General features: G+C 41.4%; 1 protein-coding gene across 4 annotated transcripts in view; it reads right to left on the bottom strand.

Moving 5' to 3' along the window:
- Positions 1-1,792: 1,792 nt before the first annotated feature.
- The window catches only part of OTUD4 (OTU deubiquitinase 4), a 29,894-nt gene continuing 12,910 nt past the window's right edge, over positions 1,793-18,776 (bottom strand). The window contains exons 8-22 of one of the 4 annotated variants that reach the window (XM_010138453.1): positions 18,268-18,325; positions 17,771-17,888; positions 17,473-17,537; positions 15,414-15,514; positions 14,022-14,146; positions 13,721-13,901; positions 12,369-12,534; positions 10,830-10,950; positions 8,807-8,862; positions 8,084-8,242; positions 7,368-7,506; positions 6,212-6,291; positions 6,022-6,136; positions 5,260-5,300; positions 1,793-3,037 (exon numbers count right to left, since the gene is read on the bottom strand). In XM_010138453.1, coding sequence (XP_010136755.1) covers positions 1,793-3,037; positions 5,260-5,300; positions 6,022-6,136; positions 6,212-6,291; positions 7,368-7,506; positions 8,084-8,242; positions 8,807-8,862; positions 10,830-10,950; positions 12,369-12,534; positions 13,721-13,901; positions 14,022-14,146; positions 15,414-15,514; positions 17,473-17,537; positions 17,771-17,888; positions 18,268-18,325 — 2,770 coding nt within the window. Of the gene's footprint in view, positions 3,038-5,259; positions 5,301-6,021; positions 6,292-7,367; positions 7,507-8,083; positions 8,243-8,806; positions 8,863-10,829; positions 10,951-12,368; positions 12,535-13,720; positions 13,902-14,021; positions 14,147-15,413; positions 15,515-17,472; positions 17,538-17,770; positions 17,889-18,267; positions 18,326-18,776 lie in introns of all 4 variants that reach the window. The other 3 variants (XM_010138455.1, XM_010138452.1, XM_010138454.1) reach the window with 3 other exon arrangements.

The raw sequence follows: 18,776 nt of genomic DNA, 5'->3' as shown, positions 1-18,776 counted from the left end.
AAGAAGCCCCTTTTAAGCCTTTGGAAGTAGTAAACAGAAGACCACAGTGGTGGTGCCAGTGAACCCCTCTCGACTTGCTTGCTTCTCAACCTGAAAAGCTGAAGATTGCCCCTTTGGAAACACCGAATACATTTCTAAATGGAAAACTACAGATTAACCAAAAAAATCCCCAAACCCCACAGCTCAGACCCTGCCACTACCATGCTGACTAGGAACTACAACTCCAGTTTGAGTCCCTTTCAGTTTGCCGCTCGCCCCCAGGTGAGCCAATTGTTCACAGTTCTGCTGTCCACCAGCTGGCTCTGTCGAACAAACCCACACATTTCGGGTCACTGCAACCATTTCACATGTGTAAATATAATTTAGGAAGAAAGTTGAAAAGACAAACATTTATTTTAAGTAGGGTTTTATACATGGCATGCATCTGAAAAAGAATTCCTTTACCACAGAACTATCACTCAAGTTTCCCGATCGAGGGTTGTACAATCTCGGACATGAATGAAAGGGTACCATCGCCTACGCTAGTATATACAGAGATATAAAAATATACACCACAGTTAATTGTACAGAGGAACAGAGCTGGGTGAACACTGTGCCCGCTGCACTCTCGCAGTGCGGACAGCCGAACGTCCACACTGCAAAGGCAGCGGGAACACTGCCGAGAGCGTTACCAGGGTCAGAAGAAACAGCATCAGAACTCTGACACAGTGTAAAAATATAAGGCAGAAGCCACTTTCTTCTGAATTGCAGGGAAGAACAGCACACCGGGACTCTCCGTCTTGCTTTTTTAAAAGTAGTTCCAGCAAGGACTTGTACATGCAAAACATAAATTTGCATCAACAGTGCAACAACAAAAGAATACTGAACAGTAGCTCAATCATACAAACTCAAAACATAACAGGTACTTTATGCATCTCTCCTCACAAAATATCTAGGATTTGTCAGTGCATTAGTGTTAAAGTGGCATTAAAAAAACTTCTGCTATTACAACAGATGCAGAATTATTTTGGAAATGCATAGCATCTACATTTTTATTGTCTTTGTAATTATTCAGTTGGCATAGGCACCATTCTAGTCACACCAGCATTAAGAATTCTTGGTGGAAACAGCCATTCTTCTCAATTAACACACGGCTATTCTTGACTGCTTGTCTTGATTTTGATTTCAACAAATAAATGCTTTTTAAAATTCAAAAATATACCCTATGAATATTAAAAGAACTATATACAACATACCTAAGACACAGGGTTAGCTGGCTGCCGTACGTGTAACACACCGAAGAGGAACATTCAAGTTTGACAGATTTTTTTTTTTTTTTTTGAGATGAAAGGCCTTTGGGTTGGAAGCGTATCAAAGACAACAGTGCAGTAGGCTGAGAATTCCTTTAGCTCAGTTCAGAACTAAGGCATTGTATGATAAAATATACATTTATATTTGGTGCAATGTTACCATCAACTTTAGAATCTAGATCACATCAAATGCTATAATTTGTCACTCTAGTAAACGTACGTATCCATCTTCTATCACAAACTCAAACCTTTGTGGGGAAAAAAACCATTACCAAACACTAAATCTATATTATTTTTTCTCTAATTTGACATTGAGGAAAAAATGCTAAGCCAAACAAACTCTATAATCCCCCAAAACCATACAGTAAGGAGTTCACATCCTCCTATTCTTCATTCGTCAAAAGTTAAACATATCCGTGAACTTCACTAAAAAAAAAAAAAGATTTTAAACTGCTACTTCAAATTACTTCTTGAATTTCCAAATTTTCAGTTACCCACCCATTCTACGCTTGATGCCCTCTCTGATTATCTCCCAGTGCTGCCCTTCTCCTGTCATTCCTGTACGGCCTCCCTCTGAAGTTTCGCTGGTACTGGTGGCCATCATCTCTGCTTCTGCTCGGCGGTCCTTTCCAGGCTTCCTCGTTTCTCTGGAACTGGTACCCTCCCCTGCTGGAATAACCCCACTCAAGTCTCGGCCTTCGGCCTCCTCCGTAAGTCTGGTTATAAAACTGCTTGGATCTGCCACTTCTCAGCATATCGGAAACCTCGCTCTCATCCTCAGAGCTCTCATCCCTCGTTCTCTGTGCCCGGCTGTCTGTCTGCAGATTACCAGCACCCTTGGAATCTCGACCTTTATCAGTCTTCTCCTTACGACTGGAAATGCTGGTTTTCAGTTCATTTTTCGGTGGTTCTGCCAAAAGCGGTGGAGCATCGCGCACCGCTGTCTGCCGCTCTGTCCCCTGTATTTGCGGAGAGCGATTTTGCTGCCCAGCAGTTTTTTGCTTAGCAGGAGAAGCCGAAGGACAAGCGTGCTCCAGCTGAGGTGCCCTCGCTGAAGCTTCTTTGGGGCCACCGCATTCACTGCTTGCACCGGGCACAGGGACTGGCGCGGAGTTTGAGCCGCTGCCGCTGTTCGTCTTCTGAAGCTGCTCTGCACAGTTCGCCACGGGAACAGGAGGGCTGCATTCTTTAGCCACATACAGGTTCGCAGAGGTGCTAGCTGTGGCCTCTTTGTCCTCAGGCGACACGACGACATTAGGTCTTGCTACTGAATTGTCAATGAAACTCTGAACTGGGTACCCATACCAGAAGTGAGGAAAGAAAGGAGGTGCTATTGGAACGGCTCCCAGAAAGTGATTGTGACCAAAGGGCGGCTGTGGGAACAGGTTTTTGCCCCTCAGGGACTCCTCATAGCTTGCGTGGAGAGCTTGCACCGGATTCTCCGATTCTACGCAGACCTGTCCTTGACTTTCTGACACCTGAGCTGAAGGAATAATGAGAGGCAGCGATGGAGATCTACTGTCGACCTGTGGAATTTGACCATTGGATCTGGCCTCGCTCTGAACAGGAAAGTGCCTGTTTGTTCGTGCAGTTTCGTTTTCATTCTGAGTCGGCAGAGCCTCCTGGAACCAGGGGTTGTGCGGATACACCGGAAGGGACACGTTTGGGTACATTCTACAAGCAGCCAAGTAGGCCTGGTGCAGGGGGTACAGGTAAGAATGGGGTGCCCACATGGGACAGCTGTATGCCTGCAAAGCAGAGGGGGGAAAAGAAAAATATTTGGTCTTTCAAATGTTCAGAGAGATGCAATAGCACACAGGTCATTTACCTTTTCGAAACAGTTAATTACAGGAAGTAAAGGTTAATTTTATTTACAGTGACTGCCCTTAATTCTAAATATGCAGGACTCCAGGACGACATTCTCATTTTTGTTTTCCTTCCAAACGGAAGGAATTCCTTCCAAATTTGCCATCACTGTTGCCCATCGCAACCAAGAAATCCTGGTGACAATTTCTCTATAGTGGATTTAAACACATGAAGCTATTAAGCCAAGCTTTAACTATGCATTTGAAGACATGCATTTCAAATTAATTTTCCAGAATCACAATTACTAATCAGCAATTTGCCCTGCCCTGTTCACAGTTGTCATGTAACGAGCATGTACGTTCTCTAAAACTAACAAAAAAGACTACACCGAGACCCAAAGTTAGATTGGTTCCGCCAGGACCATTTGTAAAGACCGAAACCCGTATGTATACACACAGGACCTGCAGGCCAGCTTCCCCAGAAGCCCTTCCGTCAGGCAGGGGGAGAGGTTTCATCAGAACACCCAGTACACCTCCCAGCCACTGCTGGGAGCCACGCCATGGACACACAGCGTTTTCAGCAGCAGCCTTCTCTGTGCTGAGAGTGAACACAAGCCACATTCACAGCACTGAGGTCACCCACCACAGGTGGTGACCCCCCTCCCTCTCCTCTGCTTGCACGTTAACCAATCAGCACACAGTGCCTTACAGCCAGTAAGTTAGAGTTTACAAATGCAGACGCTGTGCTTGCACCACAGTACATAGCAAGTGGCCCAAGAGCAACACTGGAGGATGTTATATAGGACCATGTGCCACACAGACATGTTTCAGGCTGGACAGCAGCGTGCAGGGCTGAGAGAGGCACGAGGCCGCCTAAGAAACCACTGGAGTAGATCGAGCAGAGCCAAAAACCTGGCACGGCCTGGTCTGTGCCATCTGTAGATGTCACAGGTGCCTCCACTGTCCCCGGAGCACACCACCGTGAGAAGACTACCCAGAACTCCTCTCAACAGGAACTAGTTGGTGTACTCCGAACAGCCGCTGGCAGGTGTGGATGACAGCCTGGCAGCCTCTGGGACCGCAGCAGTGGACAGGGTGATGCAGAAAGCAGTTCCCGGGTCTACCATGCTACCTGGTCACCAGCTGGGGAGCACAACTACTAGAACATGGTACTTGGACCAGCAGGTGGTGCTGGAGCGCTAAAACGACACACTGTCCTACCAAAAAGTACCACCAGCAAGGAGAGTCCCAGCTTAAGGGTCGGCTTGTGACACAAACGCGGTGTAAATATACTGCAGTGACACTCGCTAATGACTTACGGATTTTCTGTTAAGCACAGAGACTTGTACTAAGGCACAGAGTTATCCAATCTAAATTTACTTCGCAAGTTGTACTGAACTGTGCACCTTTCCATGCACAGGCACCAAAGAAAATCATTACTTATGGTCAACGTCATGTGAAATACGCCTGAGAGCTCTCAGCACCTTTTCCAAAGTAGTCTGCCTGACAGAGGGAGCAAAAGAAGGTAAAAAGGAACATTTTTATGTGTGGAAGGGAGACACTAAGCAAACAACTCGTCCTTACCAAGGAATGGAAAATGCTGCCTTTTTGGATGAGCCTCTTCCCCAACCACACACACGGATTTGCACCACATACACACATCGACCACTATTATAAACTACCGAGAAGGCTGAAAGTAAAATACTGCTGTCCTGAACCCAAGCGGAAAGGACAGACAGGCAGGTTACTTTCAGGCGTTTCCACAGAAGAGACTGTGCACAGATATGCCCACGTCCAAGGGCCTTTTCTCTCTCCCTGCACACCGCTTCCAAAGCGGCACGCCTCCGAACTCACGACGGTTTACCTGTGAGTTTGTAAAGCACAGCCTGGTGACTGGAGAGCCACGGCTGGAAGCCAACAGCTCCCACTACCACTGTTGAGAGAAAATTTGTTTCTGTTGACTTGAACTGCAGTGTGGACCACTGCAGGGACCCCAGTTAAGAGAAGACAAAATAGGAAAAGTATTTAAAGTATTTCAAATTTAAAAATGAACTTGAAGTGCACAGCTGCAGCAACTAAACTTGTGCACTCTAAGTACTACCAAACATCAGCAAAATTCTACAGTATAACAAATCACTAAAACTTAAGTAAGTTTGAAAAGTTACCTTCACACCAAGATTGAAGAAAAATCTCAGAATATTCTTGTCTAGAAAGAAAAAACAAAAATTTCTATGAAGACCTAAAATATTACACTTCATCTGATCCAAAAATTAGTCCCTGCATAAAGTTCCATTTCAGTGGACACATCCTGGTATTAAGGTGCTGCTTGCAGGTCTTTGATTGATTTGCCTCTGGTGGTTTTTTGCCATAGTAAGATATCTGGAGCACAACTGCAGTTTACATTTCAGTTTTAACAGCTCATGGAACTGAAATGCCATTTTTCAAAGAAACAGCAGTTCGGTAAACAAATACCACCATGCAGTCAGACGTGGTATGTCCTTTATGGGAACACTCTGTATTTGTAGCATGCCAAGACCTGTATTTTCCCAGACCAGTGAGGAAACAACAATTTCCAAGCTTTTAATTACAAGAAAAGATCTGTCGCTGTAAAAGGAAGCAGTTCTCCAAAGAAAATTCCTTACATTCACAAAATCAAGTTATGGTGGGTCAAGCTAAGAACCAAAAATGATCCTATCAGATTTCCAGGTGTGACCACTTCAGATAATCACAGCATTGGTAACGCAAACTGAAGAGGTGCAGGTCTACTCCACGTTCCCTCCCACGCCTTAAACCATGGCAAATGACAACGATTAGGTCTTTTACGCAGACCAACAACAGGACCAAAGTACTGGTTATTTATCTACCTTTTAAGAAAAGGAAACCTGTTAGGAAAAATGGTATAAAACCCACACCTTCCCACTTCTCACCTTTAGGTAAGTCTTCCCCAGTATTGCACAGGGAGTAAGAGGGTGCAATGGCTCTTTCTCCCTTTTCACTAAAGGGAAATCCGGGGTATAGCGGATCCTGGTAAGGATTCAGACTCTGAGGCAAAGGCATTAAAGGCTGGTTAACTGCTTGCAGCGACACAGGAACTCCAGCAACTGGAGCAGATGTTACCTGAGCCTGTGATACAATAGAGTCAGGTCCTGTTGCTGGGGCTGGCATCAATGAAGAAGCAGGTATTTGGGCTGGAATACCTAAGGGGAAAAAACAACATATATATACACACACATAGACATAGATATGTATATATATCTATCTCAACTGTACGCAATCACAAAAGAAAAAAAATCACAGTGGGAAAGCAAGTTTCAAAAGACAGGAGAAAAAAAAGGAAGAAGTCATTCAGGAAGACACAGAAAATTGAGTCAGGAAGTTACAAACAGAAGATTTGGTTAAATGCAAATTATAGTTTTCAGAAAGAGTGAAACAGTTAAGCTTTCCAGATGTAGTTAAACCCTTCCCACATTTATTTTTAAAATTATGAATACCAGAAGGAAACAGGAGGGGAAAAAGAAAGGGGGAACTGAAATTTTTATGTGAATCTCTACAGTTCTCTTTCTAACTGGTCATTTACAATCAGCTCTGAATCTGAGCTCAGATTAACCGGGCTACTCATCTTCTGTCACAGATATGGTCAGGTATGACGGGATTACCACCATATCACGTGAACATTGTATGCTGATTTGAAAGCTAGTTCTTCTACAGAAACACAACAGTGGGAGAGAAAACACAGCACCTGATCTAATGAGGAGCAATTCCACCCATTAGAAGATAACACACAGTGAAACACACAGGAAAACTATTATACAGGCTGTGCAGCTCAGGGCCAGTAGGTCTCACTGGCTCCAAACACACCAGGCCCAAGCTGAGTCCTCAGTGAACCACAGAGCTTGTTACCTGAGGCACAGAGCACAAACACGTATCAAGATTCAGCGTGCTGACAGTGTGTTCTGCCTTAAGCAGATCCTCGGAACAAGCACCCTCAAAACCCAGTGCTATCCCACTCAGCAGACACACAGAGAATTGAGTGTGCATCCCTCTTCCACCTTCAGGGAGGGAGTAAAGCAATCTACACGTATGGACAATCGAAGAACCATCAGAACTCCCAACTAGCTTTCAGCAGTAAGAGACTACGTTCGTATAAATTACTGCCTCTGGAGCGTGAAGTTATGTGAAACAGTGTCTCATGGAGGCATCTTCAATTTAGCAAGACAGCTGAAGTATTTCTCAGGGTTAGTAGTTTCTGATTTTTGATAATATTTCTTCAAACCTGCTGGTCCATAAGTTGTTGGCTCACTTGGCCAAGCCGGCACAATGGCTGGTACAGAAGGCACTGCTGGAGGTAAATGCACCTCAGAAAAGACTGGTGAAGGTGTTGGAGTTATGCTCGGTAAGCATTCTGTCAGGTTCTGTAAAAACAAAGAGATCACACGAAATTACTCTAAATCACCCTTACTGGTGACCGCTGATGCATCTGACTTCTACCAAAAAAGGCTCGAGGACTCACTAATACCCAAACTACCACCACCACACCACAGCAAAACATTAACTGGTAACGTTATCAGGCTGTATAAATAAATAAGAGAGATCCGAGATACATCACTGTGTGACGAAGTCTGCACTGAGCTCTAAGCAGAACGTGCCTGTACCACAGCCAGCCATCAGCTATAAACCACCTCCACAAGCTTTACTTTTAAGAATCTCCCATCCAAAAGAAAAGCCACCCTCACAATTACCAATAACCTTGGAGAAACCTGAAAAAGCAAAAGGTAGAGAATTTAAAGTGAAAAGCATAGTTATCTTAGCTGAAGGGCAGGAAATAACCCCTCTCTCAGAAGAGAAGGAACATACTTTTACTTTTCTATCAAGGGCCGTACTTTTACTTTCTTCACGTTGGACATAACATTGCTACCTGTAAATGTGAAACTTCACCATTGTCACCACAGCAATGACTATGTAATTAAAAGCCAGTATTACAATACATACGTGGCTGTGATGAAGCTCCCCTTTGCCTGAAGTCTCCTGACTGGAAAACTTTGAAATCAAACAAACATTTCTTACTTGCTCAGCAAGAACCGGAGAATCTGTTTTTATTTGTTCCAAAGGAGATGAAGCTTTTGGGTAACTCTCGTCTTGACTATTCTTCTAAAGCAAAGTCAGAAACAACAGACAAGGCTAGTCCAATAGTAAAATTTAACTTTTCAAAGACACATTCAAGGATATTAAACCACACTACACAGAGAGTGAGCTAAGGACCCGATCGCTACTCTACTAGTGTAACATTGCGCTCATTGAAAGGACAACAAAGGTTAACAGCCAACAGTGGCCACAAATCTTCACGGAACTTCAGAGATCACAGTCTGTTAGCACAGCAATTAGTAAACATCGCACCTCCTGCTGTCCCATTCTACGGTAAGTACAGACTGTACTAAGCAATTACAAATCCAGATTCGTAAGCGCTCTCAATAGCCCAGGTCTGAGAACTCGGATGCAGAGAAAGACTGTAAGTATGGGTTACAGGGGCTGAGGAAAGCTGACACCGACACAAGCTTCCAACCTTGGAAGGAAGCTAAAAGCTTTTCACCAGAGGCTGTAAAGCGGTAGCAATCACAGCTCTAAAGGCAGCTATTGCTCTGCTAATCATTCATCAGAGAAGCAGTAAGGTTAAAAAAAAAAAAAAAAACAATTTGGTCTTTTCTTTAAGATTACCTCAGATGAATTTGGCTCAAGCTTCTGACTTAAGTGGATCTGCCTGGAATTTGACTCTGTAACACCAAGACATAACCTAGTAAATGAACCATTACACCATTTATGGCTATCACAACTTAAGCCAGTTAAAGTTTGTCTTTCCAAAGTTAAACCTTCAAAACAAAACCTGCCCCAGCACACATTACTCCAGAACACAAACTTTACATTTTATCAAAGATCAAAGCATCCTAAAATAAACAGTTGTTCCGGCAGTAACAGAGCAGCTACTTCAACCCAGGTTTCAGAGCTCGACAGCAGTTCTTTGCTGATGTTTGTTAACATCTCGGTGATACTCGAAGGAAGCAGGAAAGAAACACAGCTATCCCTTTAAACACATATAATTCATCCTAAATCCTTCCTAGTGAAGAAGTTTGTATTTCACTTGAAGTGAAAATGTTTTGATCTGCATTTCCGTATCCAAGTCTTAAAATAACAGAAGCTTAAAGTCTTGTCTATTTTTGACTGAGTAAAAGGTTTCAAGGGTTCAAAAGACCTCGAGCATTTTCAGGCTGATGCAGGAAGTTTAATTTCTCGAGCACAGGCAAACTCTTGGTGGGGGAGACAGTGTTGAATAAGTCGTGGCACAATCTTTGTATAGTAAGATCTGTATGAGTTCTTCACATTCTAGCTCACGTTCAAATCTGGTTGCCACCGCTTGTCAGTCAAATTCATGCACATAAGTTTAATAGTGGCCGCTAAATAGATACGTACTTTTTAAAAGCTTAGTATAGGCACCATCACAACTAGACAATGTAAATTAAAACAGTATCGATGAGAATTACTGCCAATTCCCAAGCACCAGAAGGAATTTCTAAGTGCTCCCAAGGAAGAACAGTTTATTCCCATAGTACTTTTAATGTAGTTTCGGAAGAGGCTACACAATCCAGAGAATCACAAAAAAGCCTGAGAAAGTTGTATACGCCACGATCAGCAAAATCTACCGTGACACTGTGGTAGAGCTTTCTCTACATGAACATTCTTTTTGGCACTGCTGATGAGACAAGTTTTCAAATGAAACAAGTTTTCAGATGTTTGGAGATTGAAAAATAGGTGACATCAGTCCTTGTGAGACTATTCAAGAAGGCATTACATGTTCCAAGAGGGACTAAGGAGCACAAGTACTATAAACACACAACAGGAGTGCCTCTGCTGTTGCCAGGGGAATAAAAGGGAATTAAAAAAATTTCAAAAAACAGAGGGAAGGAACAGCTCAGGAGGCTGCAGAGTTTGAATTTTATTTAGTCAAAAAGAAAAAAAAAAGTGGAAGAAGCCAAGATCAAATTTGGTGTTTAGATACAGCAAAACTAACAGGACCAAAAAAAAAAAAAACAAACCCAAAACCTGATCACCAAACCTGTCAGTTGCATTTAGCAAAGATTTACTAACTACCTGACAGCTACAGTTTTCCATCTATTACTGCCACCTTCCGCTTCCTCAAAGAGCAAAAGCTTACGAGTCAATGAAGAGAAGCTGAAGTGTTATAGCAGACTGAGGGGAAGAAGAAAAGCCACATTTTGACCATGTGACAGCTCTTTCTACTGTAAACAGAGTGGGGGTGTGGGGTGTTTTCAACTCTTGTGTACAGCACCTTTTCCCTTCTTTCTGTCCTCCTGTACGCTAGTTCTTCACCATGCCACGCTGAATACTTGTACCTGCTTTTCTCTTAACTGGCTCCAGTAAGCACCCTCCAATCTCCTCCCCGCGGGCACCTCCTGCCACACTCACTAGCATTTCAACAGGATCTAAATCAGGGTAGCTCTTGACAGTCTCTCATTTCTCTCATCCCTCTTCCCATTTACTACAAAATCCCAGCAAGGAGCCTGCTCTCTCAACCACACTCGCAAAGCGGGATAACATACAGTTGCTTCCCAAACCACACCTTTACTACCTTGAGCCTAGCTTAGTTTGGCACTATTAGTTATGATAATTTTTCCCTTGTTGCCTAAACACAAACAAGCCTTGATCTAAAAATATTTATTTTTACCTTTATCCTTCTGCTCTTCCACCTCTGCTGTCCACTTGCTGTTTCTTCTCTCATTAGCTGGGAGCTTTTTCTGGTTTAAATTATCCACAGTCTGTGTAGCAGCCTGACAGACTGACTGATTCTGTTTACAAAGGAAGAAACATGAATTTGTGAGAAGTCTGATGACACTGCCATCACCTAATCTGATACTATTATGCCTTCATGACATATCTCTGAGATAGGCAGAAAGGTGGGAGGGGAAAACAAAAGCGCAGTCTTAACCAGCATCATTCAGATTCATTCATTCTCTCATTCATTGCTAAATTTTGCCAAGTGTCCTTTAAAAACATTCATGTCGTTAGTTTACAAGATGAACCAAAACTGCTTCGCTCAGCCAATATCCACTTTGAAGTCACATCCTCCTTCTGCAGGTGAGCAAATACAGCACACCAATAACCACGGCTCAGAGAGAGCAACCGCTCTGCTAGCCTTCACTCGCACTCTGCAGTGCGGAGGAGCTGTACACCACTCCTCAGTTACACCAGTGTAAATAATTACTGCTCAAGAACTAAAAGGTAGAGCGCAGGAAGTCACTTCCACAAAGCAAGATACCGTTCACCCACTCATTTTTCCCAGCCTGGTTCTTCTTGATGCAGTTTGCCCTAGGATTTAAATCCAGAAAGCTCCAGACATCTAGAAAAAACCTCTGTAGAAATAAACCTCTGTAGACAGCAGCTCTTTACCCACAGGATCTGCTCGCTCCCTGCACGTACAGAGACTCCAATCCACTTCCTTCAAAAACTGCATCAATAAACTCTCTATCTTTAGATAAGATACCTGAAGATCTAAAGGCTACATTCTTCCCTCAGACAAGTCCACTGAAGGCAGCTCAGCTCCGCAAGAGAAAAACAGCAAGTCTGACAGAGTTTGCATTACTTATGACATCAGGCATGTTCTCAGACTAGTAATTTCTCAGGCTGAAAAGTCACCTATGAATAACACAGGTTTTACGTGAACCAAATCAGAAACAATCACCTCTGATACTAATGGATGTAGCACAGTGCCACTTCACTGAGCTACTTCTCAGCTAAATTAAACTGCAAGTTCCATCCTCGCCCTGAAGTTTGAGTCCACCACGCAAGAAAAAAACCCAACATTTGAGTCACTGTAAAGGAGTGCAAAGCCTTGCAAAGACAGGAAGAATGTGACATAAAGAATCCTACAGCTTCAGAACCTCATGTGTCTACTGTATTTACTAATAGAAAAAAACAGTAAATATTCTTAAGTATTTACTAATCTTAGGAAATACTAGTAAAGATTTTTACTAAAGAACTATGACAACTGTGTATAGTGGACATTAATTATTCCCAAGGGAAACTACTACCCATGTGTCCTATCTTGAATGTAGAAAGTACTGTAGATTCACATATTTCTAGAGTGAAGAAAATATCCTTAACTTTAGAATTGTATGGCAATGCGAGGACAGCGAAACAATTGCTAATTAAAGGTTCGTGGGCAAGTATGACAAATGCACTATTAATTACAATGAAAACAACGTACATTGGAAAGAGCAGGAAAAGCTTGTTCATCCCTTTGCTGGATCTCATAAAGGGAGCGAGATTCTTCTATAGCCTGTTTCTCCCTGCGTTCCTCCGGAGACAGGCCAAAGTAGTTACAATCTCTGCTGCCATGGTTCAGATCCTCAGTTCTCTCCCGCTCTGGTTTTCTGCAAAGGAAAGAACGAAACGGGATCCCTTTGACAAAGAAACACACCAGTATCAAACACAGCACAAACTCACGGTCTAGAAGGAAGAAAGAAGATAGTTATATAGCGCTGCTTATACCAGACCCCCTTCTGCCTATTGCAAGTTACCCATAAGCATAACTATAATGAAAGGAAAGAATGGACTTCGTTGACAATTTATTCGGTTCAATACCATTTTGGATGAGTTTTATAACAATTGGTAATTATTAGATCATAGTTAATAGCCTGCATCAAGTGATCTAATGCATTTCTGTGCCAACTGAGACCTGACCACCCCCATCTACTATCTATGAATACACAAAACAAAGCTGTGGAAGAAGATTCTTGTAAATACCACAACAAAAGGGAAAATGTATTACAACAAAGCACCACTACACAAAAGTAACATCACTGTTTCAGCTTTCTGAATTACTTACCTAAACATTTTAGGATATTCACGTATTTAGGTTAAAGGTAGAAGAAAAACATCCTTAAAATGTTGCATGAGGCAGACTCCAAAGACACCCCAACTCCAGTTATTCCACAAGAAGTTACAACACGGAGGAGTGACAGAGCAGACCACAAAGAGTTCTGGTTTGTAGCCAGACACAGAGTAGCCTTTTAGCCAGGACAGAAGACAAGTGGCAATGATGGAAACGGAAAACTGCTGCAGCAGCACAAGGGATGAAGAAAATCACTACCAAACGCAGGCAAAATGCTGTTCTCATCGTCCTTCAAGTGGTCATTTACACCACAAAGCAGACCTCTACGACAGGGTTGCAGAAGCTGAGGGAAGATCTTAGCCATGCCCCAGAAGCACTACATGCAACATTACTTCAGTCCTAACCAGAAAAAAAAAGCAATATCCACTTTCCAAGAAGAAACTAATTTTGTGTACGGTGCTTTCAGGGCAGATGCTCTCATGCAAGAAAAAAAAAAAAAGTGGGAGCTCATGATCATGGCAATTTTGAAAAAGGTTTAAGAATAAAATTTAAAAAGAATTATTTTCCTCGCTTTTGTGTGTATTCTTAAAAACTTGGAATACTTCTTCAGAATTCAATGACGATGTATTTCAAAAGCGCATGTTGGAAGACTCTGAAGCAGGCACCCGGGCTCTAACAAGCTCAGCTAGAGTTCAAGATAAGTAAGATGTTATTTGCAGTTTTACCTTGCAGTTTGGGAAGGATTCCTGCCTGGAGCTTTTTGCTCGGTTGAGGTCTGATGAGATTGGGGTCCAGAACACAAGAACTGATGCTGCCTGGTTCCCACGGTATGCTGAAGTCGAGGAGGTAGTGCTGACTGGGGTTTTATTGACTTGCTCTGACTCTTTGGCCCTCTGCAATCTGCATCTGTGATAAGGACACGAGAACAGAATTTAAGAAAAAAAAAAATCATAAATTTTTATGCTTTCTGGGACAAGACACCTGACAACAAAAGATTCTGCCACACAAAAATAGGTTCAATCTTACCGGGCTGAGCATTCTGCCCCCATGTTGGGAAAAACTTTTTTATCTTCTTCCCTGGCACAGTGTTCCAGCCCTCCATAGGAGAGGCCTGTGGAAGAGGTTTAAGGCTCTTCAGTGAGACAGCATGCCTACAAAACAAGGAATTATGGGGGGAAAAATATCTTAAAAGACCAGACTGGGGCTTGCATAAATTAATACCACATTTACCAAGACTGATGGATCTTTCCATTTTTGAGGATGTTCACAGTCCTTTGTTCTTTATGACTACACCCAAGTAACGTGCAGAAGAACAATTTTTTTAATAAAACTGGTAAGTTGATGCCAACTTATCTAGTGAAGAATGATCAGCCATTTGTGAAGTATTATAATGTCTTCAGGGCAAAAAGAAAAAGAAAATGATCAGAAACACCAATATACTCAGATAAACCTACCACAAACACTGCAATGGATGTCAAGAGTGAAAAACATTATATCCCAGAGCAATTACTGCATTTTTAATTGAGGATGCTGTAGGATGTCCAAGCAACTGTCTACATTATTTGAAAGGAAGACATTCAAATCTATAATAGACAGTTCAAATCAGGTTAAATCTCAATTTAAAATTTGCAAGACGATCTTCAGATCTCGCAAATTTTTAACAGAAGGAGATTGCATGAGATTAGTGGGAATCTTTCTCCTTCCCTCATTTGCCTTGAATGAAAGTGTTTCCTCTTCCCAAACTATAGTCAGCTGTAGGGGTTTTGGCCCCAGAAGAGTTACAGAACTTAGAGCAGAGCTCAAGAAGATGTTCCAAAGAAAAAACAACCCACAAGCAACCAAAACCGCCACCACTACCACCCCAGAAAAAACACCACAACAAAACCAGCCAGCCAACAGCACACTAGAAAACCCTGCCAAGTTAAGAGTTAGTTTGTCCCAGGTACGGCAAAGACAACACTGATCTCAACAGCCACTTGGCACCCTCTGTGAAATCAGGCAGAGCTACTCAACCAACAGAGAAGCCAAGTGCACTGATGGGCATTTTAGTACGAAAACCTTGTCACAAATCCACTAATTATTAAGCGCAACAAGAAAGACTAAGTAGGATGGTGTCAATCTGTTTAGAATTTAATTTTGTGCAAAAAAAATTTCTATTATTAATGTAGTTACTATTTTACTCTGCAAGCAGCAGCCAGACTACTCAGCATTAAATAAAAAAGTCTAAAGTGACAATCAATGCAGAATCCCCTTTTTTTTTTTTTCTTAAGTATGTTGTTTCCTTAACAATTTTGTGGTGGCGCTCTTCAAGTAAAGCAGCGGGTACACTGCAGGGGCTGAAACAAACTCTGAACTAAGAGCAATGCTGCTGTTACCAAGGTTCGGTCTGGCACTATTCCAAGAGAGATAAGCACTTACTTTGCTCCAAGCTCTTCTACAAATACGACGACCGGCCCATTCTCTGAACACACTTCTTGAATATGGGCATTGTAAAATTTCCCATTGTGGTCTAAGCGCACCTATAAGGAAAAAGCGTAAGGAAAAAACAAGGTGCATTAGCTTCAAAGACAACAACAAGAGGACATAAGTCTCAGCAATGTTCAAAATAGAACTTCTTCTCTGGGCAACAAAAGAACAGAAAAATAAACGTCACACATTCAGTAAATGTATGAAAAGCAGATCTTCAATCCATATCACTTCTCCAAAAACAAATAAAATACAATTAAAAACCCCACCAAAAAACCAGAAAGCGTGCCCGGTAACACTACTTAATGAAACGTGGCTTTCAGAACTAGAAGAGAAACTATCCGTGTACCAAGGCTTTTCAGCTTTACTGAAAACACTTAGAATAAACCCCCAGCTTTTCCTTGTTAAAATCCACCCAAAGAAAAAATCATTACTAACTTCAGTGAAATTTAGTTTAATTAAGAACATAATGAACAGCAATTACGTCTGAAGTTATTCCCCAGAAAGTTTTTTAAAACAACCAAAAAAGTTGTTCAGACATGATCACAGTGTTACTTTTCTGACTGACATTCATGTTCTTAAAATTCTTTGTTAAATATAAAACAAATTTCCTAGAGTTCTGCTATAATATTTGGCTTTCCAGTGGTATTAATTTGGTCAACTCCACTTTTCACTATTTAATTCATCCTCCCTTCCCATGTTTTTATCCCATATATTTACTGCCTTGCAACATACATATAAAATTTGACAGAGAGTATGTTAATTACCAGGGGTTTTTCCTACTAATAATATCTGTACTCTTTGGCAAATATTATACAGGACAGCCTTAGGGTATTAAATACAAATTTTATGCCTGTATTATCAAGCAATAAATAATCAACTCCACATTAGGGGGTTTTTTGTTTGTTTTGCGTGGGGTTCGGGAGGGTTGTGATTTTTTTGTTATTTATTCACTACGCTTAATTCCATTACTCAAATTAAAAAAGTATTAAGTGAAAGAGTCCCCATATTGCATGATGAACCGAATTGAATATTTTCATATCAATAATTGTAATAGATAGTCAAACGTCCTAGAAAGAACCATATTTAGCCAAGTACCACCAGTTTAGCTGACACACCTAAGGAGAGTAACCTGAAATTTAAGTACTATAGAATTTAATGGCAAATCTTATTTCTTAAGCAGCAATACATTCTACAATTTTTAATAGAATTTAAAGAGCAATTGTGTAACACACAATTCAAGAATTGCCCAAAACTCGAGGATCTGCACTAACTGAAGCGAGCTGTATTGTATTACTTCAAAGCCATGAGATTAGAACGAAGCCGGTTTACAAACAGTCATCGTTATCTCCAGAGCTGAACATAAATAGAAGGAACTCAGATGCTAGGTTTGATCTCTCCAAATAAAAGCCTGTATGACAGAAAACACTACAATTTTGTTCTTCATCGTGCAACCTCTTTGCACGCCGACACTTTATCACACAGCAGCAAGTGCAACCATCAGCCAGAACTGCAGTAGAGGTAACAACTAGTTCTATAGAACAGACCGGCCCCACACAAAATTGCCTGTCAGGGGAATAACTAGCCAGCTAACAGAGCCCACCAAGAGAGTAACAGAGCTGAGCCTAAACCAAGCAAACTGCCCTAAACTCTCACACAGAGACCAACACTCTACAACAGCGAGCAAGGACTCACCATGGAGGCAATCCTGCACAAACTTACTTGCATACTTAACATTAAGGTCCACAGTCTCCTTATTAAACACACAATTGAAGTTAACCTGACTGACTTTTTAACACAGTAAAACTGATCAGATGTTCTCTTACATCCCTTTTCTACACGGATGCTGTAAGTCACGAACTCCACCACCGATTAAATCATGAGCATATGCACAGCTGAAGACGCAAGCTAAGAGTATTTAGAAAGTAGCAATTACATGTCAAAAAAGAGAAAATTGGCATCTTGATCAGAACGCTGATGTCTCTGTAAACTACAGTTCGATACTACTTACTTTACATTTATCTCCAACTGCGTATTGCATGCCAGCAGCAATAGAAAAATCTTGTTTTTGCTGATCTGTAAATACATTAGCAGTAACACACTGTTAATTTAAATACAACAAAAGAGTTCCTTTCCTGAAGCAGTAAAAATGCACGCAAGAAGTTCAGGCCCTAAATCTGCAGACCAACCCACGTGAGGAAGACCACTGCCTAAACCCAAACCGCCATTAGCATCACTGCTGTTCAAGAGGGCTTCACTGTATACATCAGCTTGCAGAAGCTGGTACTTTTAAGTTTTCAGTTACTCACCCCATTTTGATTGGAGCCAAACATCATATTCAACATTTCTGTAAACTGATGGATTGAGTGATTTAAGAACTTTTTTAGGCAAGACCAACAGGCTAGGATTCCCATTGCTCTTAAGGTGCTGTAAGAAACAGAACAAAGTGATAAATGGTCAACTACATAAAAATGTACAGTTTTCCATTTTTCAATCACAGTGCTCAAACTGTAAACTCAAAAAATAAAGTTGAAAATGCATAAAGATATTTGGGAAAAAAAAAAAAAATCAGTAATGTTCTTTTAACCACACCAGAAGAAAATTAAGAACGAAGCAGATTTAAAAAGAACACTATCCACCTTTTGGCACATCAAAAGCAAACATTACTTCGCAAAGAAATAAGTACTTTAAGATATTACATGTTAAGAAAACTAGAAACTCAAGATTCTGTCATGAACATTAAACACTGAAAAATACAGCAGAGTACAAGTTATTAGAAAGAAAGTAAATCTTAACATAGAAATACCTTGTTGCCAGCAAGAGACTTCAATCCATTCATATCACTAACTGTTGTAGCTTTACTTCTGCAAAAAGACAGAAGATAAGAAACATTTTGGAAGTGCATAAAAAGACTGAAACTACCACTCTCTACATATTATTCCCCAGCAAGCACACCACAGACCAGCTTCACTTCTCAACATGAAAAAGCTAAGTGTAAAACAAGAACTACATTTCTATATGATAAAAAGATAAAAAGATTTGTTTCTAAGTACAAGTTTTAGGAAGTCTAACTTCTGTGTAACAACTTAGCCATCACTTAAGGAAAAAAAAAAGGGAGAGAAGCAGGCAAGGGAAACAAATTCCTCTAAAACTTCTGCAGCTATGCAAGGAAAACGTAGGAAAAGGAAACATTTAAAAAAAAGAGGCACCTGAAACCCCCAAACCACTGTTAACTGGCATAGGGCACTCTAATTTACTCTTATTTTCTATTCCTGACATCACTGGAAAATTAATTTACACTGAGGGGGAAAAAAA

The sequence above is a fragment of the Buceros rhinoceros genome, unplaced genomic scaffold (genome assembly GCF_000710305.1).
Source record: "Buceros rhinoceros silvestris isolate BGI_N320 unplaced genomic scaffold, ASM71030v1 scaffold14826, whole genome shotgun sequence".
NCBI classification, from domain to species: domain Eukaryota; kingdom Metazoa; phylum Chordata; class Aves; order Bucerotiformes; family Bucerotidae; genus Buceros; species Buceros rhinoceros.
Note: the sequence above shows the minus strand (reverse complement) of the source record. Positions and strands in the feature narration are given on the sequence as shown.